The sequence below is a fragment of the Carettochelys insculpta genome, chromosome 2, assembly GCF_033958435.1.
Source record: "Carettochelys insculpta isolate YL-2023 chromosome 2, ASM3395843v1, whole genome shotgun sequence".
Taxonomy (NCBI): Eukaryota; Metazoa; Chordata; order Testudines; family Carettochelyidae; genus Carettochelys; species Carettochelys insculpta.
In genome coordinates, this window is record NC_134138.1 from 83,644,097 (window position 1) to 83,668,629 (window position 24,533).

At 42.3% G+C, this 24,533-nt stretch overlaps 1 protein-coding gene across 1 annotated transcript in view; it reads right to left on the reverse strand.

Moving 5' to 3' along the window:
* The window catches only part of DSG2 (desmoglein 2), a 54,990-nt gene that overhangs the window by 23,622 nt on the left and 6,835 nt on the right, over nucleotides 1–24,533 (reverse strand). Inside the window, exons 2-8 of the mRNA XM_074985815.1 lie at nucleotides 12,354–12,389; nucleotides 10,886–11,020; nucleotides 6,866–7,027; nucleotides 6,533–6,677; nucleotides 3,431–3,597; nucleotides 1,983–2,117; nucleotides 1,226–1,411 (exon numbers count right to left, since the gene is read on the reverse strand). Of these exons, the coding sequence (XP_074841916.1) occupies nucleotides 1,226–1,411; nucleotides 1,983–2,117; nucleotides 3,431–3,597; nucleotides 6,533–6,677; nucleotides 6,866–7,027; nucleotides 10,886–11,020; nucleotides 12,354–12,389 (966 nt within the window). The remainder of the gene's footprint in view (nucleotides 1–1,225; nucleotides 1,412–1,982; nucleotides 2,118–3,430; nucleotides 3,598–6,532; nucleotides 6,678–6,865; nucleotides 7,028–10,885; nucleotides 11,021–12,353; nucleotides 12,390–24,533) is intronic.

Consider the following 24,533-nt stretch of genomic DNA (forward strand, 5'->3'; position numbering starts at 1 on the left):
ACCCATCCATGCAACAAACCTCGTTGCCAGCTCTGTCCACATATCTACACCAGCAGCACCATTACAGGACCTAACCAGATCAGCCACACCATCGGGGGTTCATTCAGCTGCACATCTACCAATATAATTTATGCCATCATGTGCCAGCAATGCCCCTCTGCTATATACATTGGACAAACTGGACAGTCTCTACATAAAAGAATAAACGCACACAAATCAGATATCAGAAACGGCAATATACAAAAACCTGTAGGAGAGCACTTCAATCTCCCAGACCACACAGTAGCAGACTTAAAAGTAGCTATCCTACAGCAAAGAAATTTCAGGACCAGACTCCAAAGAGAAATTTCTGAGCTACAACCTGCAAATTGGACGCCCTCAGCTCAGGCTTAAACAAAGACTGTGAATGGCTGGCTAAATACAAAAGCAGCTTCCCCTCCCTTGGTGTTCACACCTCCAGATCAACTGCTGGTAGTAAGCCTCACCGTTGCTGACTGAGCTAACCTTGTTATCCCCACCCTTGCTCTGGCTTACTTATACCTGGCCCTGCAGATTTCCGAGACCGGCATCTGATGAAGTGAGTCTGTGCTTAGGAAAGCTCATGCTCAAAACTTTTCTGTTAGTCTGTAAGGTGCCACAGGACCCTACGTTGCTGTTACAGATCCAGACTAACACGGCTACCCCTCCGATACTTAAGACCTGATATGATGAGTTGCTGAGCATCCTCAACTCATGTTGACTTTAGGGGAAATTCAGGATATTCAGCAGCCTACAAAATCAGGCTCTAAAATCAGACCTCTGTGGTTTTGGAGTCTAATCAGCAACCAACATTAACCTAAAAACCACAGACGTGTGAATTCATTGTTTCATTCACTAAAGTACTATTCATATTTAACAAGGGAAATATTTAGTGTGTTTGTGTATCTATATTTTCTCTCACGGCAAATAAGTTAGTAACTTTGTATAAGTTACTTCATTGATTAACGATATAGTAAGAGCATTCCGATAACTTAGATTGGTTAGCAACTGGATCACAGTGTTTTACCATTATGTACCTCACAGAGCCTCAAGCCATTCTTAAGTGTTACTTGTGGCTATTATTTGCTATTCATGTGCTGGTAAAATGCAAAGAGTTTTAGTTCTAATTAAGATCCTACGTAATTTATTCTAATTTTTTAAAAAGTCTCCCTTTGATTAAAAAACCCATTCTGCATTCGCCACTTACCTTCACAACTGTCAAAACTCCTTCGTTTGTTTGAGCATCTGTCTCTATATGGAAATAACCTCCTTCATTCCCAGAAACAATTGTAAAGTTTGCTAGCCAATTATCAGAGAATTCTTCATCTCTGTCAAATACTTTCAGTCTTATAATTTCCACATTTGCTTTATTTTCCTCAACACTGCCTTCATACTGCAAATCAAACAACATGCCTTTTAAAAAGTGTTAAGTCTACGACAGAATGAGTCCTTTGTGTTCCCTATGGTAGTAAATTACAGTAAAAGCTGGGTTACCCAGAATTCGGATAACCGGTATGCTTAATCAATTGGCACTCACTGTGCTAGTGGCTGCCCGGCTGGGGCTGGGAGAGCAGGGCTGGTTGCTGTGGGGCCTGGCCAGCGAGTGGACATGGGGCTAACCGCCCAGCCAGGGCTAGGGCCAGTGGCTGAGGGGCCAGCTGTGCAGCCGGTGCTGGCAGCTTCAGGGATGGGGCAAGTGGCAGAGGGCCAGGGCCGGCTGTCTGGTGGGGGCCAGGGCCAGTGGCTGGCTGGCTGGTGCTGGCGGCTCAGGGACTGGTGGCAGCGGGACTAGGTGCCTGGCCTGCAACAGCAGCAGATCAGGGCCCATTGGCTCTGCTCCAATATCCAATGCATTTGATTATCCGGCACCCCAGTTCCCCAGGGATGCCGGACAATCAAACTTCTACTGTACTTATTACTACCAGTCATAGGAACACACAGAAGCTGTTAACCAACAAACTTACACTCTCCTTTTCAAGAGTGGGCAGATTGTCGTTGACATCCAAAATCTGGATTTTTACAGTACAGGTTTTAGCTAGACCAGTTTCGCCTCCATTTCTATCTTTCGCTTCTATAGTCAAAGTGTAGCTACTTCGTTCCTGTGTCACATTGAAAAATAAGTGCTTAAATTTACGCAAAAAACAATTACGAAGTTGTAAACATTTATTTTGACCCAGTACTGTACCTGCATTATTTCTTTGCTATGGAATGGCTGACTATGGTAGTTTGTTTAATTGATATTAAATTCCATTCATCACAACCATCCTGATAGCTGACCTGTTGTACCAGAATCCTGAGCTCAGGAAGCTACTTAGCATTTTCCCAAAGAACTTAGCAAATGATGGGTGGAAAGAATTTGAGATACATAAAAAACAAAAGAACAACCACCTCAGTACAAAGGTCTGTAGGAATTTTATGGCTGCCCTTTTACTGGGGGGTTAGGAAATTGGGGTTATACACACTTTTCGGATATAATTAGCAAAGGGTTGTACAGATAGTTCAATTACCTCCCTTCAGGTTTTAGTGAACTCCATGACAACAATGCCCATGAAAATGACAGATGGATAGTGCTAGTTAGAGCTAGACCTGCCACATCCTCCCACTGTCAGAATGCTAATCTGGGCGTTAAGTAGGGTGGCCCATAGAGGCTGTAAGTTAGTGTACAAGAAGATACTGAATGGAAGAAGCACCATCTACTGGGCAATAAGAACACACAGCCTTACATACAAATGAGGAGGTTCTATAAAGCTGTTGATAACACTTAACATGCAGCTTTCAACAGGAGGTTACCAAAGTCTTCCTGTGGCAATTCATGTCTTAATTTTCAACAGAAACCCACAAAAGCTATGGCCAGCTCTATGTATCAGTAGTCTTGAAGAACCAGATTGTGACTCTTGTAATTTGCTCGCCCTAGGGTGATTGGATAGAAAGAGTGAAAAGTTGGGACTGAGGCGAGGGAGAATAGGCACCAACATGAGAAAAGCCTCCAAAACTGGAACTGTCCCTATAAAATTGGGACATCTGGTCACCCCAACTCACACACAAGAACAAGATCGCCCCATATTACTCTCTTGTGCTTGGTATGCCTACTGTGGGCAGCAATGTAAAGGGGAGGCGGATGAGCTGTCAGTAGGCTACCACTCCCCCCTGTGCAGTTTAGAATGGCTGGCTGAGCGCAGCCCTAATTCTTAGCCCAAACAAAATGCACCAGCCAGCACAGCTGAGCAGACACAAAGGGAAAAGTTAGCTGTTGCAGGAAATGAGGGTGGGACATGCAGAATGAGGTTGGGGGTCAGACAATCTCTGTCTCCAGACCTTATCTACTAAGCCTGATGAAGCAGCAATGAGATAAGAAGACTGAAACAATGTTGTTAAAACTCTGGGCAAGGGCCAATATCAGAGTGTAGTTTACCTCTCTGTCAAGGTATAACGCTGATGTTGTAATTTCGCCCGTGGATTTTTTAATATGGAATGCAAATGGCTCGTCGAGGTTTTCAGAAAGAATCTTGAAAGCAATTTTGGAATTTAGATTATTTGGTTCATCTGCATCTGTTGCATTTATCCTTATTACAAATGTACCTGAAAATTAAAATACACATACGTACATATTGATTTACATTACCCTGTCATGCATTAGCAAGTATCTTTTACAAAATGATACTTTTCCTACCCACTGAACTATTGTATTTTGGTTTTAATTATTAATTTTATTAAGAGTTGGAGAAATGTCATTTTAAAACTAATATTTCACTTGACAGTATGCACAAGCAAACAAATACACATCATGGATATACATACAGTGGATCAGCAAAAACAAGTGGCCTAATATGGGGGGTCTTTAGCAAAAAGTTTAAAAAATATGGAGATTACAGAGTTATAATTTAATACAAAGAGAAAACAGATGAAATGTCTTTTTTAGGTCATCTGCTCTACCTCTCATGCTTGACTCTCTAAAAAGGGTTACCTATTGAAAACAGTTCTTGGACTAGTATGTACGCATGCCACTGCCCCCCGAGGTCTACAATGAGAACCATATACCATATTTATACACCATAGCCTCTATCCTGCCAGCATACAATGGAGTGTCTCTTTTAGCTCAGGTGACAGGAGTCTGTGTTTGAAGAAGGTGGATCTTAGTTCAAACTGGCGTCTCCAGTTGCAGTCAAATCTGTGTCTAATACTGCCTGAAATCACGCCTGATTTCAGCAGTGCTGATCACCAAACAGCTCCCATTTGAGTTGAGGGAGCTCAGCATCTCATCAGAGCACACCCTTTATAATCTCTTCTATAAGATTGCCATATACAAATGTATAGGGTTTATCAACCTCTTTTCCCAAAATGCTCCTTTTCATAGCTACTGACAACAGATGTTTTCACCTCCCAGAGGCTTGATTGTAAATCGCTGATGTCAACAGAGAGAGACTATCATTGACTTCAACTGCTTTGAAGGATAGGTTCATAATTCAGAATGATCTGGACAAACTAGAGAAATGGTCTGAGGTAAACAGGATGACGTTGAATAAGGACAAATGCAAAGTACTCCACTTAGGAAGAAACAATCAATCAGCTTCATACATATAGAATGGGAAGCGACTGTCTAGGAAGGAGTACTGCAGAAAGGGACTTAGGGGTCATAGTGGACAACAAGCTAAATACGAGTCAACAGTGTGATGCTGCTGCCAAAAGAGCAAACATGATTCTGGGATATATTAGAAGAAGTGCTGTAAGCAAGACATGAGAAGTCATTCTTCTGCTCTACTCAGCACTCATTAGGCCTCAACTGGAGTACTGTGTCCAGTTCTGGACACCACATTTCAGGAAAGATGTGGAGAAATTGGAAAAGATCCAGAGAAGAGCAACAAGAATGATTCAAGGTCTAGAGAACATGAGCTATGAGGGAAGACTGAAAGAACTGGGCTTGTTTAGTTTAGAAAAGAGAACATTTAGAGGGGACATGATAGTGGTTTTCAAGTATCTCAAAGAGGGCTACAAGGAGGAGGGAGAAAAAATTGTTCTCCTGAGCCTCTGAGGATATGATACAGAGCAACGGGCTTAAACTGCAGCAAGGAGGTTTAGATTAGACATTAGGAAAAACTTCCTAACTGTCAGGGGGCTTAAACACTGGAATAAGTTACCAGGGAGGTTGTGGAATCTCCATTGCTGGGAATATTTGAGAGCAGGTTAGACAGACACCTATTGGGGATTATCTAAATGGTGTTTGGTCCTGCCAAGAGGGCAGTGAACTGGACTTGATGACCTCTTGAGGTCCCTTTCCAGTTCTAGTGTTCTACGATGTTGCTTTGCCCAATTAACTGAAACGAGGGTATGCAATGCACATCTGAACACTAAACTGGCAAGGGACAGTAATCCCTGCACACTCCTAATAGGTAGTTTTATGGTCACTGGTTCTGGGTAAAACTCAAAATCAGTAAATACTCAAACACATTTCACATGTCAGTTACCTATCCACCCAGCTGGACACAGTTCACTGCCAGCTGTTTTATTTACTTGCATGTCCACAAGTACGGTTGCTCACATTGGCTGGAAACAGCAATCCAAAGCCAACAGGAGCTGCGAGCAGCCATACCTGCAGAAGTAGGAAATTTAGACGACGTAATTCTTCATCTCTTTGTTGTCTGGACTTTTAAAGGGCTGCAGCTAGGAAACAAAAGCTGAGATCTCTAGGGCTAACCTGGGTTAGTCTTATAAGACATTCAGTGCTGACAGATTACATCTGTCACCTATTGGAACCACAGACTATAACTCGTGTGTGTGTATATTTTATTATATATATAAAACACACACACACACACACACACACACACAAAAATGCAACACATCTCAGACACTCCAGTGTTTGTTGCCACCCAGGCAAGCTTGACTGTGTGATAGTTGGTTGCCATATCCCAAAGATCACAAAAGACTCAGGTTGTTTTTCCATCCCAAAAGACCAGTCACTTACCTCGTATCAATTTGTACTTCATATCTCACACCAAAGACATACTTATAGCTCATCCTATAGTAAACTAACTAAGGATTAAATGGGAGAATTCTTACAGGTTCAAGTAGGCATTATAGACGTAAATAATTCTCCCATTTTTTCCTTAAATCCTTAAGTCAGTTTACTATAGGATCAGCTATGTCTTTGGTGTGCGAGATGAAGTACAAATTGATATGAGGTAAGTGACTGATCTTTTGGGACTGGAAACAACGTAAGTCTTTTGTGATCTTTGGGGTATGGCAACCAACTATCACACAGTCCAGCTTGCCTGGGCAACAAGGTAGACTGGAGTGTCTGAGATGCCATGGTAAGACTGTTACAGGTGTTCATATTTGTTACACTATTGGTGAAATCTAATTCTAGAACATAGAACACATGTGGGATCTCAACCCTGCTTCTTGACCATCTGCCCTCTTGCACTCACAGTCGTGAACCACTCCAAACACCATAGTATCAAAAAGGAAGGGCAGAAGGGGTTAAGTGTGACAACATAGAATCATTATAGTATTTTACCTGTTTCACTTAACTCTTCAACAAAGCCAGAAAAAACTTCTGCTGAAAACACTGGGTAATTGTCATTTATATCACTAATTTTAATTCTCAGGTCCAGTGGTTCTTCCACATTTTTCCCATTCTGATCAAGTGCATAACCTCTAAGCTGAAACAGACATATAAACAGGAAAATAGGAATACCCACATTGACAGAAATTCTTAATTATCACTTTGCATGAGAGAAGAAGTCAGATGACGTTCAAGGAAATAGAAGGCAATGAATCTGAAAAGTTAAAGAGAAGGTACATATGGAGAAAAAAAAAAGAAAAGTTATAGCCCACAAATTCAACTTACGTGAAACATTGGAGTTTGTTCTCGGTCAACTCTTCTTGTTATGTTCAGTTCTCCAGTTTTTCCATTGATGACAAACAATCCATAAGGTGGTTCTGTCACTCCTTGCCCAGAAACTGTGTAAGTAATTATCATCCCTGGATCAGATGCGTGATCAGAATGTATCTAACAGGAACACAACAAAGTTTATTACATTCAGCAGATGGAAGTTCCTTATGTACAGAAATATACTAAGGGCAACCAGCAAGGTATCTATTTCTGTGCAGTAGTACAGGTCCTAAATATGTAGAGGAAGCTGTGGTGCATTCTCTTTAATTTTCAGGAAAAAATAGGGAGTTAAAAAAGGACAAGAAAAGATGGTCTTATTTTTACAATAACTAACTGACTAAATAAAAATTAAGGGCCAACTTTAGATGTCCCTTGTTTGGTGCAAAGAAAGAGAGAAGATGTAGGGAGTGGGAACCTTAAAAGTCCCCTGCAAGGACAGAGTGCAGGTACTATTCCCTCCTACTAAACCTGCGAAGCACAAACGTCCCCAAAACAGGTGTGGAAGAGAATCACAGATCCCTCCACCCCTACCCCCTGTGCACCTCAGGGCTAACTGGTTATGCTACATTCACTATACTGTACTATCATTAAAAATACAGCAACTTTGTGTGCTCTGCTGGAAGCTCTCCAAGACACAATCCTTCCCAAAATTGCACCTACAACATAAATTATACAATCTGGTCCTAAAATATTTGCTTTGTGTCTTTACAGGCAGGGCTCACAGCACTGTCTCTTACTAAGATTGCCCAACACTTCCTTTTATAGGTAGGGCTTTATATTTGTCGCTCTGGAAGGTATTGATTTCTGCGATCTCTGTGACTTCTGCAGTGGCCCTGAGGACAGCTACACTAGTTCTGTATCCAGCTGCTCAGGCAGCCCCATCACTGGCTGCTGGCATTATGGGCTGTCCTCCCCTCACAGTGCTCCTTCTCCCTCCAGATTCATTTGGAGGGTATTTATGATATAAGCCATGGACAGGTCACAGGTTGTGATTTTTTTTATTTCTGTTCATGAGTTTTACTGAAAATACCATTGAGTAAATTGCAGACACTCTTTCCAACAGCTTACAGCTTTGACACAATTCAACCGTTTGGATGAATTTCTCCATGCTAGGTGTTTGAATCAGGCTGATTTTTTTTTTGAATGCTTCAGCCAAAACAGCTCAGCCGTTTCTGAGAACATGGTTGGGAAAAATATTTTGCAATACTGAAAAAGTTCTAAGGATCTGTTTTTGAATAGGGTCCTCATCTTTAAACCAGGGACATAAAATTTGCCATGGTGGGAGGTTGTTTTTTAATAGCAGGAATATGCCCAAATTTGGTCAAATGAAAAACACCAGTTCATTCCCATGATCAGCAGACATTTTCAGAGTTTAGCAACTAAGCTGTCTGAAGATCCTAGACTCAATGAGCATGCTTCATTCCCTCACAGTTCCTAAGTATGATGGAGTATTATCATGTGCCACTACTACAGAAGGACTGAGCACGCTCTAGTAGCCTAGTGCTAGAAGGGCAAAGTCAGACTTCCCTTGTAATCAATACTCTGGGCTGGGATCATGTCAGGCACTGTAGCTTCTAGAAGAGAGGCCAGCTTTCCTATGCTTTCAGTGACCACTGCTAGAGGAAGCCATCTCTCTCAAAAGCAGGGGGGCAAGAGCCAGACCCAGTGGGGAAGGAACGGAGTTGGTCAGAACAAGGAACTGATGAGATTGGCATCGGTCACAGAATGAAACTCTGACCAGGAATTGTGGGGCAGGAGAGGTTGGGATTGGCTGGGCAGGGTGTGAGGGTGCAGGAGGAAGAGGTGCGAGGACTGGGATCACTTGGTCAAGGATCCTGGGAACTGGTGAGGGGTGATAGGAAGCCAGTTGGTGGGGGGGATAGGGGAAACACTAAGATCGGAGGGAAAACAGGGAATCAGGAAGGTCTGTGCCTGGGTGCACAAGACGACAGACTATGAGGAGAGCTAGAGAATGGGACTCAGAGGAGGAGCCTGGAGTGGGAAACCAAAGTGACTCAGTGAGGAGATGCGGCCGTGAAACTTGGTAATTGGAGATTGGGATAAGGGCAGGGTGGGGGTGGGAAAGAGAGACTAGTATGACTAAACAGGACAGAAAGGAGCAGGAGGGGACAAGAAGAAGGGTTCACATTCACCACAGCCCACTTCCCCCTGGAGAAGAAAGATGAAGCCCAAGATGGATGAATCCCACCAGTCTGTTGCTGTTAGCAGGTATTTGTGAATGCCACTGGCAAACATGGGATTTAATTCCCTTATAGTTCTGATCCACACAGAGAATGAAAAAACATTACTGCCACCCATTACTCAATCAGCTCAAGTGTCAGAGAACTGTGCAATCGACTTAAAGATTCCAATCCATGTGACAAACCATGTCATTATGATACCATGTGATTTCTGTTTGATTTTTTTTTTAAAAAACCTAGTATATTACACACCAAACTGTGTTAAAAGAGCATTAAGACTACCATTAAATACTGTCATAATGCTTATACTCAAAGGGTACATGAGGTGCACATTACAATCGTATTTAATTACATGCCATTTGATCCAAAAGTCCATTACTTCCTTCAGTGAACAGGGCAGGGCCTTCTCCAAGGAAGACTCAGTGTACAGAAGGAGACTGCAGAGTCCCTACCTCATTTATTGTGGAAGCTGAAAAGTGCGTCATGAATGGGGCAGGGAACTGTAAGAACTGAGCATCTTGTAGTTCAGGCAATTGGATGTTGCCCTATATAACTGGATTCTGTTCTTCCTTTTGCTACAGACTTCATATGTGATTCTAAGCAAGTCACTTACAACAAGTTTTTCCACTTATGGTCACTAATTTTGCAATCCACATTCTCCGGATGTCCCTGGATTCTGATTTGCAGCAGTGCTGAGCACTCAGCGAAGGCAATGGGAGTTGGTCGCTATGTGAGTATCCTGCACTTTGAAAAATTAACTCTTATGCATCATAAATGGAGCACTCAAAATTAATGCATACTTGATTTTAACCTCTCTGAGCTTCTGCAGACAATCACCCCACTGCACACACACCTCCCAGAGGTGTAAATAATTAACATTTTGAAGCACTCTGATATTCTAGTGGTAAGTACCACATAAAAGAACAGAGGAAAATTAAAAATTATGTTCTCCAGAACAGAGTTTGAACAGTGTACAGTAAATAAGACCAGGGGAACACATTTACTAATGAGGATAACATACACACATACACAAAATTGTGCATTTATAAAGCAACATCTTTCCTGTCCACTGAGTGGGGCCAATCATGTGGATAAAAATACTAAATGATCACATAATTGCATACATTCAAGGCACGAAAGTCAAATTAAGATTGCACAACCAACCTCAGTTCTAGCTTCTCCTAATGTGAAGTGTTTGACTTTGTAATGTTAGTTTATTTTTTAAATGAGTATCTTAAAAGAATGTTAACCGCAGTATAAACTTTATGAACTAAAAGAAGAGAAATACAGATTAAAATTGAGGCCAGCCAACATTACCCAGTGTCCACTGACATTTTTCTTATTAAGTGGGGGGAAAAGAAGAAATAAAAAACACTTAAAAGAAATGCTGTAAAATACAGGCACTCAACACATATAACTCAGTACTGCAAAAAGAAAGTTGCTCATGAGTTACACAGAACCTTGAGCAAATTGTTACATTTCTTTGATTTTTCATTTATTGCAGAAGAGATACAAAATTTAGGTTTTCTTCACACATGTAAGGCATAATAAGAGCAATTACCATTGGCCTAAGCCTACAAAGTGTTCATGCTCAAAATTCCGTAACTGGGACCTTTGCCAGCATAACATTTTCTTTAAATTTCTAGCTTCAGGAATTGGAGGGTGTCCGTAACAGTCTGTATATTCAGAGTAGGCCCCAGCCATATTTTACATGTAAAAATGCATTTACAATAATGTTTCCATCTTACTGTGTTTCAGTGGTTCTCTGACTTACTTTAGCAATCGGATTTTTCCTCAAACTGTCATCCTCTTCCGGAACCACAGCAGGTGGAACAATCCATTCTCGCTTTTGTCTGATTTTATTATTCTGATTCGAGCAATGATCATTTTTGTCACCTTGATTAAAAACCTATAAAAAAACAAGTTTAAACTCCAACATTACACTTTGGCCAAAAAAGAGTCATACTTTTCTCAAGTGGCCACAGCTACAACCAGAACTTCTGGATGCCACTTTCTGCATATAATTTTAATTAAACCAGATGACTGTTTAAATTTGCACTCTGATTTTACCCAACATGCTCTTTTTTTTCCTAATAAGTATTGTTTATTTTAACTGTAAGGGTCAGAAAACCCATGAAAGAAGGAAATGTGCCTACTTTTAGAAATAAATAAATCACTGAAAATGAAAGTTATGAGACAACAGGGAATTAGTTAAATCTCCTAGAATGGGTGTAAAGAAAAGTGGTTGCTATCAGACAGGAAGAGATTTTTCTCTGTGTAGTCCTACTCCTCTCAGATGTCCTTGTGTGCCTTCCCCTCAACCTCCCTCACCTCCAACAAATGACTTCTATTTTCTCTCTTTTGCTGCTCCTTCCACATTGTCTTTAGAACCTGAGGTCTCCACATCCATATTCCCAGCAGCATTTTGTCACTCACCCTTGTGCCATAATCTCGTTGACCGCAGAGACTTGCAAACAACTTGCTTCCACTACCTTGTTCTCTTCCCCATGGAGACCCACCTGTTCACTACCATTCTCTGGCTTACTCAGTGCAGTGCCTCTCAGTGTCCAGGTTCAGCTGTAGGGTGGGATTCATGATGGAATGGTAGGTTCCTAAAGCAGCAGCTAGATTCCTAAGTCCAACATTCAGGTACCACCAAAACCACTGCTTAGCTGTTGCCTATTTCTGTAAGTGCTTAAACTCCCTAGGCACCTAAATTTCCTACATTAAGGTCCTAGAGGTGCCTAAATTTTGGTTGCTGAACATGAAGGCAGCTCCCTTACTCGACACTGTTGAGCAGCTTGATTCCTTATTCATGCCTAAACTCTAGCAGGACTCACAGACTATGTGTTCCTCTATTACCTTGCTAGTGCAGAAGTAATGGTCTTTGAATGCCTAAAGCTGCACAAAAGATGGTGGCAGTGCTTAAGCCCCCCTGACCTTAATACATGCCAGAAACTAACCATCATTAACTAAGAGAACCTCAAAGTTGATTCATGACAACCCTCATATTTTAGGGAAATTTTCTTCCCATGAAAAATATCAATTTTGAGAGGCTTAGGACTGGGCCTATTCACTTACATTTCTGCAGCAAACAATAGATATGTGACCTTTGTGTCGTGGCTACAGCAGAGCAATTCAAGAAATTTACCAATTGTAAGTGCTCTTTTTCTATTTATTGTTCAGGCAGAAAACCTTTTATACAGATGAGCCATTGTATTTATTTCTCAGTCATTGCCTACCTCTAGGTGAAGTCCATTTCCGAAGTTCAAACAGATCTGTCAAACAAATGAGATAGTCAATGTTATTCATTCTGCAAGAGTACAGTGGCATAGCTTACACAACCACACTCAAAACGAAGTTGAAAAATAAAAAAATTAAAATTAAAAAACAAAAGTAAGAGTCTGATTCCGCAAGTCTAGGTACTTTTGAAAATTGTATCCACAGTTTAATCTATACAAATACTTTATAACTAGAAAATTAAATAAGGTTAAGATCTTTTTATACAAGACTTCAACAATTCTCTTTTCCCTTTGTGTGGTTCAACCATAAGTCAATGTGAACCTTTCACTGACTCGGATGGGTATAGGATCAAGCCCATAATGCTGAAGCTAGAAGTATTACAGGGAACCTCTCTCTCTCCTGGAGCATCTCCGCCCTGGTAGGCCACAGATCATGTAGTAGCAACAAAAAGGTTTCAGGTAATGAGTTAAGGAAATAATGTACCAAAATAAAGTCTCCATTTATACAGGTGGAACCTGCATAGGCTGGTCCCTTTGGGACCTGACAGACACAGAATCAGAGAATTTGCTTAACCACAGGAGATTAGTATTGTCTAGCAGCATTACCAACATTTCCACTGCTCCTGGCTATTAGAAGACATTTAGGGGTAAAGTGGAGTTAAATAAGAGCATAGAATACTGAGAGCCAGAATTGGTGGTTATAAACAAGCTTTATGGGACCACGTGTGCCTGTAAACAAGCTTTATGTAACCATGGGAAACACCCATGGTAGGAGGACCTCCAGCTATCTAAAATAATGAGGGACAATGCACTTTGCCGGACCAGTGAGTGCTGAATTAGAGGTTCAACCTGTACTTATGAAGTGAAAAAGATAAATTCTGTGCTCAGAAATCTTTACAATATCATATTATCTGAATTGTATTAGATATTCCACCCCTTCCCCCATCTATAGTATATGTCACAGTTCAGAAGAACTGCACTTACATTTCCTCTCTGAGGTCCCTCAAGGGCACCACTGTAAACTCCCAGCTCCTCTCTTGGCCTGAAACCCCATCTGTCTCCCTCATAACTGTTTTTTAAGGTAGCTCCCTGCACTACATTGTGATATTCTCAACAAGCCAGACTACCTAAACAGGCCAGCATCTTTGCTGTTCTTTTGACAGTATAATTGCCCACCATTACATGCTACCACACAGCTCTTTGTAAGCAAGCACGTTTATCCTTAAGGTGAAAGCATTGCTGAGAAAACGTAATCGAAACAATAAAAGAAACTACACATGCTAAAAAGCTTAGAGGTCACCCCACCTTTCACCTCAGGCTGTACTAGTTGTCACTTCTCTAAAACCCACAACTGGGTTTTGCCTGTGAGAACATGAGAACGGCTACATTGGGCTAGACCAAAGGTCCATCTAGCTCCGCATCCTGTCTTCTGACAATAGTCAATGCCAGATATTTCAGAGGGAACGAATGGAACAGGGAATGATCAACACAAGCTAAGAACACCATCCTGGCTAATATCCATTGATGGGCCTAACCTCCATGAATTTATCTAGTTCTTCTTTGACCCTGTTGTAGTCTTGGCTTTCACAACAGCCTCTGGCAAGTTCATAACTATCTGAAATATAGAACCAGAACCCAGGCCAGGAAGTTCAGTAGTTTCTTAATATACCTCAAGCCTCTTTGATTGTGGCTCTAGAAATAGGCTTTCAGAAAGCAGTGACCCACTCCTCAGCGCGAAGCTTCAAAAGAATGCATTTTTGCGTAACCAAAGGAGGGGGAATTTGCATTAATTTCTTCCTAGGTATTTCTAAAGAGATCTTATTGTCCAAAAGTCCATTCTTATCTGGTACATGTTCAAAAATCCTTTGAACTCCCAGTCCTCATATTACATCTCCCAAGTTATAAACAATCCTGGCCCAGAATAACACAAACTTTGCACTTAATACAGTGAGGTTTTCCCAAGGACATTTGCAGGAAATGACCATATCTGTAACAGTGGTGATATGTGCAGGAAATTACTATATCTTCACAATGTCACTCAGAGAAGATCAAGTTTACCCAAAAGTCAGGGAAAGATCAAGGATGTCCACACAAAGTATTCCCGTTCAATTATTCAATAGCTTCTAGCGTCTTAAGTATTTCTGAAATCATGTTTTTAAACAGCCCTTCAATGTAGTTTCTCAACTGATTTTAAATCACTTAGCGTTCTTGTCTAGGTAGAAATATCTTTCAGGTGACTGCAGGATCTTATCTAAGAGCTATTCTATTGTTTGCAAACCCTAAGCTTGAAGTCAATGGGAGTTCTGGATTAAAATGCTGGCAAGAGATATGATACTATTACAAGCCATCTTTAAACGGATAGAGGAGAGAACAATATCTGCCTTGCTCACTGTTATATTATTATCCACTTAACAACAGAGGCATACATTCTTTCAAATTGTTGCAGAACCTGCTTCAAGATACGGAATAGCAGCACAACAAAGAGTAGCAAACTTAAAGCAGATTTTCAATGCTATTACAATCAGCCGTGGATGTGGCCTCTCATGTATAAACCTGACACTTCACAGAACATTTTCCTTTCATTTCTTATGACAGATGGGTACTTGTCTGATGTTAATAGGTTAAGTCAAAAAGACCACCTCACCTCATCATATTTTCCAGATTTATTTCACTGCCCCAATGTTTTTGAAATGAAAAGTCCTCAAAAGGTGAAGCAGCCTTAGGTATTTGAAAATTAGAGGAAAAGGAATCCAACTGTTGGAGAAAGTGAGAGTGTATGATACTGGAAACTCAAACTGAAAATCTATGTTTTCTAGGGAGAGATCAGAACAGGTTAACTCTCTTTTCTGCCAACACTTAGGGCTCAGATTTTCCATCCTGGAATATTTTTTGGCTCTGTTAGTACACATGACAGGGCTGAGGTCAGATGCAACTCACTCAGCGAGTAGTTCTTTATCTTCTCTTTCACTGGTACCCAACTGAGCTCTGCAAATTTACTTCTGCTGATTTAGATTTAATTGTTCTTGGTTTATTTACAGCTGTTCTTTCAACTTCTGCGTCCTCACTTTCCCCATACTATGCAGTAGGTGCTGTCAGGAGATTAGTTCTCAAACTGGAACAATGTTCAGACCAAAGGGTATAAAATCAGATTGGGCATTCATAGAAGGAACGTGAAGGCTGTTGTCAGCAGAGGCTAACGTACGTCCTTACTAACAGGCAACAGAAGATGCAGGCGCAATGCCTGAAGATGACAGGCACAGTGGTGGGAATTACAGAACATCTTCCTACACTTTAAAACCCCACAAAAACTTTAAATGCAGAAACAAAAGAATGAAAATCTGCATAAAAGTTGAGAACTATGCACGCATTGAGCAAGGTCAGGAAATGGCACCCTTTCCCACAATTAGGAGACAATGTACTTGGCACTAGGGTAGCCTACAGAGGTCTGCTGCACCTCACCTTACATATAGTCTAGTACAGGGGTTCCAGCAACTGGTGACACATGAGCCAATTTTCATTGGCACACAAGTTGGGAGCTCAGCCCTGCCCCTTCTCCCCCATGCAGCCAGGAGTGCGCTCAAAGCCATGTCGCCTGTGGATTAAAGACCAGCTAATGCTACTAACTACCACTTCAACCAGGGATTTCCAATCCACGGGTTGCAATCCAAACATGGTTTGCCATTAGAGTCTAAGGGCCACATGTGGCTCTTTAAGGATCTGCCGCTCACTCCTCCAGCTCCGAGTCCCTGACCAGCTGCACTGAAATGAAACTCAATTTAAGTGGTTTAAACAGCAGTCAGGAGGGATCTGGCTGTTAAACCAATTGAATTGAGGCCCAGTTCAGTGCAGCAAGGCAGAGAACTGCCTGTACTGTAGGTGGGAGAAGGGAATCCGAGGACTGCGGGGGGAAGCCAAGTGGAGGAGGGGTGGCGGTCGGGCAAAGGAGCAGTGGGGGGCAGAAGTGGTGCTCATGTGAGGGGGCATTTGGGCGCCATGATGGGCTTAAGTCTGATAGCAGAGAGATATTTTGGGGCTGTGAGGTGGTGTAAATCAAGAGTTATAATTTTTTTCCCCCAAGGGAGACCCTCTTCCTCCCCTGCCCAGGTATTGAATTGCCTTGGGTCACAAAGTCTTACCAAACTGTCAAAGTGGGTTGCTGTCTCAGAAAGGTTGGGAACTGCTGACCGAAATGGTAAAGCTCTGCACCTTCATTTATTAACGAAGTTGTTTTATGTAGGACTATTAGTGACTTTAAAAAGTATCACCCGCACTTGGACCACACATAGTGGTCAAAAAGTCAAATTTCAGCGCTCTGCTGGAAATTATTGCTGACCTCAGTCTAGTATATACAAATATAGAACATATTGGCTACATTTCTATTATCTCACTTTACCCCCTAGTGCCAGTGGAGAAAATGTTGTGGAAATTCAGCTGTGTTGCAGGAATGGAGCTGCAGAGATCCCCTTTCTGTAACTTCTTTGCTCCCTGATCTCTGCCGGTTGGAGCCATTAGGGACTGCTCCAGTTACACTGTGGCCTTTCCAATGTGTTCAGTGGGAGCTAGATCCGCGGCCCAAGAACATGTTTAGTTAGTTGAGAAGACTATGTTGCCCTCTGTTAATTTCAGTTTAGCTTGCAAAGAGAATCAACTGCAGCCTGAATGACAGTGCAGCCCACAGAAACCGTACGTGCTGACCAAATATGAAACATACATACAAACTTGATGGATGAAATCCTAGCGCCAGTGTAGTCAATGGGACTTTTTCCCATAGGTTTCAGTAGGGTCACAATTTCATTTCACACAATGAGTAGAAAATAATTCCAGGGTAGGCTGCCAAAAGTTATATTAAATGTAAGTCTCAATCATGATTACATTTTCTCTAAATTAAAAATGCATACAAATCCTCCAAAAATCCATGGGATTATCACACCCTTGTGTCTCACATGTTTAGATTATAAACTTTGAGCTAGAAACTCTATTTTTACTCCATGCATGTATAGTGCTTAGCTCTCTGGGATCTTGACCCACAACTGAAGCCTCTACGCACACTACCCCAACAGAAATAGGCCGTGTCTACACGAGCCCCAAACTTCGAAATGGCCACGCAAATGGCCATTTCGAAGTTTACTAATGAAGCGCTGAAATGCATATTCAGCGCTTCATTAGCATGCGGGCGGCCGCGGCACTTCAAAATTGACGCGGGCTTGCCGCCGCGCGTCTCGTCCCGACGGGGTTCCTTTTCGAAAGGACCCTGCCTACTTCGAAGTCCCCTTATTCCCATGAGCTGATGGGAATGTGCTCCTGTCAATGTGGCTGTCACAGGCTGCGGCTCCTGCCAGCCTGGCTTGAGCCCTGATGTGGGCGCAATTTGGCTTGGGCCCCAGCTTGCACAGCTCCTGCTGCTCCTGAGGTGGTGACGCATTCAGTTTGTGCTGAGAGTGCCTGGCTCTGGGGGAGGGGGAGGGCATTTATTTAGATAGGGGGGCCTGGCTCTGGGGGATGGGGGGATTGGTTTAAAGTGAGGGGACTAGAGGAGCCTGACTCTGGGGGATAGGAGGGGGGATTGGTTTAAAGTGGGGAGATGGGGGTGCCTGGCTCTGCGGGAACGAGGATTGGGTTAAAGCAGAGTGCTGGTGCTGCCTCGCTCTGGAGAGGGGAAAAGGGATTGGAGATTCTGCATGTCTGAAAACTGTGGGCACTAAGGTACTTTTACCAAAAAAAAGGGGTACTTTATTTAAAAAAAAGTCTGAGAAACACTGGAGTAGAACTCAAATTAATTGGTTTAACAGCCAGCAGGAGGGATCTGGCCATTAAACCAATTAAACTGAGTCCTATTCTTTCAGCACAGCAGGGAGCTGCCCCTGCTGCGATGTTTGGGCAGTGGCTTGGGGCTATTTTATGTTCAGCCCCCAGAACACTGAAAAAATTGCCATGTGGCCCCCCCATGAAAAAAAGTTGGACACCCCTGCCCCTGAAGTTTTCCTCAAATAATCAAATCAATCTAGAAGTCCAACCTTTCTAAAAATTAGATTTGTCATATTTACTTTGTATTACAAGTATAAACCTGTGACATAATTTAAGTAAGTCTCATTGTTATTGCAGAACTTTCCAAACATAAACCAAAAACTTTCTTTCATATGTGCATTGATTTTTTTTTTTATTATTATAATGCTAAATATCTACTCATGTTCTTAACTTCCTGTACGCAGGGCTTGATTTCACCGGGATTTTGGCTCTGGGTCAGGCTTGACAGGATTTTCTGAGCCATGTGAAAATAGTCATATGCATAAAAGTGTTGACAGGATTTTACCTAGTGCTGTGAAATCTATGCTCAAAGTGCTAGCTTATTTGATGGTGCCAAGAGGGAGCTGTAAAAATCTTTTGATAAAAAGATTTCCAAGAACCCAAGTGAGAAAGTTAGTTTCTTATCTATTGAATAATGAACAGAAAAAGTTCTTTGTATCCATTTTTTAAAAGGAGGCTCGAGGCCCAAATATAAGATTTTGCACGAATTTCTGTATCAGCTGCCTAACCAGCCATTTGCTGAGGCTTTCATTTAATCACAACAACTAATAATGACATTGACAAACGCAATGCAGGGCCTGTGCCAAGGCTAAGTACTAAGTAAAAATCAGTAAACAGTTATGGTTACGATTTTAGGACTGAGTGAGAGTTTCTCGGTTGAGTGCATCCCTGCACCCTCAGACAGGTTCTCTGCACTGCTATATGGGGAAGGAACCAGGGAGGGGAGCTGGTGCTGTTCCCGTAGCTCCAACAACCTGCAAAACTGATACGGGGCGGGTGGGGAAGGAATGGAGGATACCAGTTACATGGACTAACCACCACATCAGCAGCAGCAGATCACCCACTCTGTGCTCTCGCCATGACTCTTCCTTCCTAACTGCTTCATACTCTACTTCACAGAGCCTGAACGCATGGGCTTTGTGCAAGTGAAACTCCACTTAAATATATAACCACAGGACATCTGAGCAAACCTATTTTCTAAAAGTTTGACTTCATGGTTTTGAAATGGGCAAGTGGGTGTGGGGTGGGGGGCGGGACACAGGGTTGTGAATACCCCCAGCATAAGGTTTTTCAAAATATATTTTTAAAAAAATGTTTGTTTTTTTTTAAAGAAGCGTTCAATGTGCTTAAGTTCCCATACTAATGAACACAGATTATTATAAAACTGCACTAAAGTCAACGCAAAGTTTATTTCTAGCCAAATGCATGTGTAAGGATGGATCCTGAGAATTGCAGCATACTCTCAACTTCCAGTGAAAACAGTGGAAGAGCTGAAGGCACCTGCAACCTGGGTGAATCAACTCATTAACAATTAAGAATCTTAACTCATTTTTGCATGTCTTCACTATTAAACCTTTTGTGTATCCGCCTTTTCATGTCTGTTGCTATTTCACATGTTTTAGTGTTGAGTGCAGACAGAGGCTAAATTCTCTCTGGCTATGTCTACATGAGACACATTTCTGGGCTTTTGTCATGTAAAGCCACGGAGTGTCTGCATGCAAAATACACTTTATCGACAGTTTGTTGACAAAACCCAGCATATCTGCTGGCAGCATTATACCTCTCCCTGTTCATAAAGGCACGCTAGGTCAACAGAAGAATTCTTTGATCAGCCTAGCCATTGTCTCTCTGGGAGGTGGACTGCCTATGCCAATGGGAAAACCCTTTTTACTAGTGCAGGTAATGAACACATTGTAGACATATAGATCATAATACAGATGCTTTGCGCTTCAAATGTAGAAGCTTTCAGATGCCCTGGTGGTCAGACTTCATGTTCTGTCTCTGAGGTGCTCCACCTGACTCTGCTTTATATTTGTCACCATACCCACTTCCAGTTATGACAAATTAGATAAGGTTTTATTGGCAGCATGGAGGAAAACAAAAATGAAAACAAAACAAAACAAAACAAAAGCTGAACAAAAATACATTTATTAACTCAGAATTAAAATAAGATTTAGTAGGTCACTATAAACATGCCCTTACAGTTAGGTACACACTGCATGTGGGAGTGAGCCTCCCAGCTCACGTCCACAGATTTGCGCCAGCAGGCTTGAGCAAAAGTGCTAAAAATAGCTAAGCACATGCATCTTGGACTGGAAGTGGGGCTGTGAAGAACCCAAAGGACAATATCAAAGCACCATCTTCTCAGCTATTTTGGTAAAAGCCCCACTAGCAGACATCTGTAGATATGGGCAGAGACGCTTGCTTCCGGATGCAGAGTATACATACCCTAAGTGGCCCATACGCAGTCACAGGCCATTGTTAAAGGAAACTGGCACATTACATAAAAACATGTTCCTGTGTTGTCTCCCTGGGCTTAACACCATCCTCAGTGTCCACAGACCCATTATCTCTTTCAAGCTCCAGCCTGTTTGAAGGAAAATTCTGATGTACCCCAAGGCAGGTGTCTGTTCAAGGATGGATCTTTCTGTTTTACAGAAGTCCAGTTTTCTTTACCTGCCCCAAAGCCTAGCCTTTCATCATCTAGCATGCAACCATTTTAGTCTCACACGTGTCTTGTCTCAGACCCAACAGAAAAAAGGAAATATCCTCTTTAAGGGTGTGACCCAAAGTTTCCCCTTGACTTGGGAGTCTAGGTCAGGCTCTATGCATTCACTGCAGAGATTGCATACAGAACCAACAAAGTCTTTTGCTCAATTTAATGACTTCCAGGAAACACACCAAAAGCACAGTCTGCCTTGAACTGGTGCTTTCATCTCAACAAGCTAAATTATGTCAGTCAAAATTATATAAGACTCTAAATATTAAAACCTTAAGCATTTACAGAGCAGGTAAAAAATATAGCCTGTTTTTATTTAAATGAATTTAGCGGTGTATTTACCCCACTATGGGTTTAATTCCAAGCTAAACAGAGTTAAATTGCCTCTGACGCTTCTCTCAAATTTGGAGGCTCTAAGAGCACATGAAGCCCAGGATAATGAACACAGACACAATCTCGGGTACAGAGTCTTATCTTTACTCCAAATTTTATTAAAGCAGTAAGTTTCAACTACTCATGCATATAGAAACCGTTTAAAAACTTACACAATAATTGTAACTATAATCATATTTGCATTGTCAACAATGTGTCATGGTCAGAGGTCATCACTCAATAGATGATGGATGGTTCCTGCTGGTATTTCTTGTTATTCATCCCTTGAGCCTTCCTATTTTTACCCAATCAGGGAACCTTCTTTTATACTGGAGTTCTGATCACACATGCATATACATGAAGGTATTTATCTTCATCCTCACCTCCAGTTCCAAACCCAACGAACATTTGGGTGTCCCATTTTTCATAGATTGTTTGAAGAACCCCTTATTCTCATCAGCATCTATCTATCTATCAGCATACCCTGTAGTCAGACAAAGATATTAACAGCCAGATGTTTAGCAGTCTATTGCAATCTAGTTTTTCGTAATATTACCTATTAGCACAGCTAATGAAATAATCATGTCGCCTTGCTGACATACAGTTATCCCTATGTCACTTTCTCATGCCAAGCATTTTACGGCTAAATTAAAATTGTACAGCTTTCCGCCTACTGTAGGCCTTACTTTTCACCCATGCTTTATGTAATGCAGACTCAGCACTCCTAAATATTTATCAAATCTATATTTCTATAATCCTGAAACTTAAATCTATTTAGCATATATTTGTTATATATGAATAGCATATGAACTGAGTGTAATATATCACACAACAATACACAGATGATAGTATGAACTAATTGGCTTGGCAAAGTACACACACAATTTTGTGCTGACTTCTCAATACAATATAACACAACCCTCCACAAACACCATGGCTACATCTCCACTAGCATTCCTCTTTAGAAAGAGGCATGCAAATGAGGTGTAGATTTACGTATCTGTCACCTCATTTGCATATTCTTCTTTCAGAAGAAGAAAAGCATTGTAGATATGGCTCTTTTAAAAGTAAACTCCATCTTCGAAAGAACCCTTCTTCCTATTTTTTTTTAAAGGAAGAAGGGTTCTTTCGAAGATGGGGATTACTTTCGAAAGAGACATGTCTACACAGCTTTTCTTCTTTCAAAAGAAACACTTTAGAAAGAATATGCAAATGAGACAGCAGTTCTGTAAATCTGCACCTCATTTGCATTTTTGATTTCCTCATTGGCATGCCTCTTTTCAAAGAGGGATGCAAATTTAAACACAGTCCATCTGTCAGTTTCCCAGTTACACACAGAAAAGTGTTATTTCAAGTAAGAAGAATATTAATCCAGGGCGTATGGGGTGTCCAGCGAGGGTTAGCACCTCTGGTGTGGGGACTTGTCGTGTCTCTTTGGGGCAGTTTCTGCACCTTTGGTTCCCACCTGGCACTCAGCTCTCACCCATGGCTCCAGGAAGCTGTAGCATGCAGTGGCCACACTCTGATAAACCGCTTCGACAGGCGGGCTAACCCAGGTGAGGGTAGCAGGCAGATCTGAAACCTGCGGCGAGACAGGGAATTGCCTATCCCAGCATGCAAAGTCAGCCCCAGCAGACTGGACAGATGAGATCAACAACAAGATCCAACAACCAGGAAGGCAGCTCTGCAACACTCCGTGGAGAGCGAAGGGCATGACAAGGCACCAAAGACAGCATGACTGCAGCCTAGGAAGTCCCAGCAGACTTTCTGTACCACTGGACCCAGGCTTCTGAGGTCAAGAGAGTGGAACTGTCCCTGTGCAACAGCTTTTCCACTTTAAACATTCTCCCGCACAGGTGATGAGAATGTGCAAAGAACTTCTGTCTACCCCAAAGTCCTGTGGCGATGGGGCACATAGGTGGCTTGCGGACTTTGGTCGCTCATCTCTGACCTGGGGACAACAGAGGAGTTCAGCAGCATCCCAGGCGACTGAGCACGCCTTTTTAGGAACAGCACTGCCCACCTTCAAAATGAAGGAGGAGACTAGAAAAGGTGTCCCAAAAATTGCTTGTGCCAGCCAAAATGGCCAGCTTGCCGCAGCTGGCAGTTTTACCCTCACAGCGGTCAAAAAACAGTGAAAAGAAAGATGGTATTTGCAGCATGGAATGTTTGCACCCTCTTGGACAGGGAGAATGCTATGAGGCCTGAGAGAAGAACGGCCCTCATAGCAAGACAGCTGGCACATTATAATATTGATATAGCCGCCCTAAGCGAGACCAGACAGGCAGAGGAAGGATCCATATGTGAACCAAAAGGAGGTTGCACCTTCTTCTGGAAAGGCAGGCCAGAAAACGAAGACCGAATTCACAGAGTGGGACCTGCCATCAAGACATGACTTCTGCACCAGCTTCCTGACCTACCAACTTGCATCAGTGAGTGTCTGATCAAGCTCCGCTTCCCCCTCAACACCTCTGGCCACATTACAGTCATCAGCGCTTATGCCTCCACACTGACTAGCAGCAACGAAACAAAAGAAAATTTCTGTGAGGACCCTGACTATCTTTTGAAAGCAACTCCTCCTAGTGACAAGCTTCTCCTATTGGGTGACTTCAATGCCAGGGTTGGCAAGGACTGTAGGACCTGGAAAGAGGTGATGGAGCATCACGGTGTTGGTAACATGAATGCCAATGACCCCCTTCTGCTGAGCTTGTGTGGAGAAAATGACCTGACAATTACCACCACTCTCTTCAGGCAAGCCGATAAATACAAGACCACATGGATGCACCCAAGATCAAAACAGTGGTAACTGATTGACTACGTCATCAGTCGCAGGTGGGACATTCGAGATGTTAAGATCACCAGGGCCATGCAGGGAGCTGAGTGCTGGACTGATCATCGACTCGTCAGATCAGTCCTTATGCTCCACATCACACCACTGCACCGCAAGAAGCTCAAGATTGTCAGACCCTCCTTCAACATTGGGAAGCTGCAACATACTGGTCATCGTGAGAAATTTGCAGCCTGCCTTGACAAAGTGCTGACATCCCATGGACCTCTCACTGGAGACCCAACGCAAAAGTGGGACCAGTTCAAAACCCTGGTGGCAGTCAGCCAAGTCAACACTAGAGAGTTCACCAAGACTGGTGTGACGAAAATGATGAAGCCATCATGAAGAGCTTAGAGGAAAAAGAGAACGCATTTCTGCTATGGCAAAATGATCAGTCCTCAATTGCCAAACATGATCATTTCAAACACCTTCAGAGCCACGCGCAAATGGCACTTCG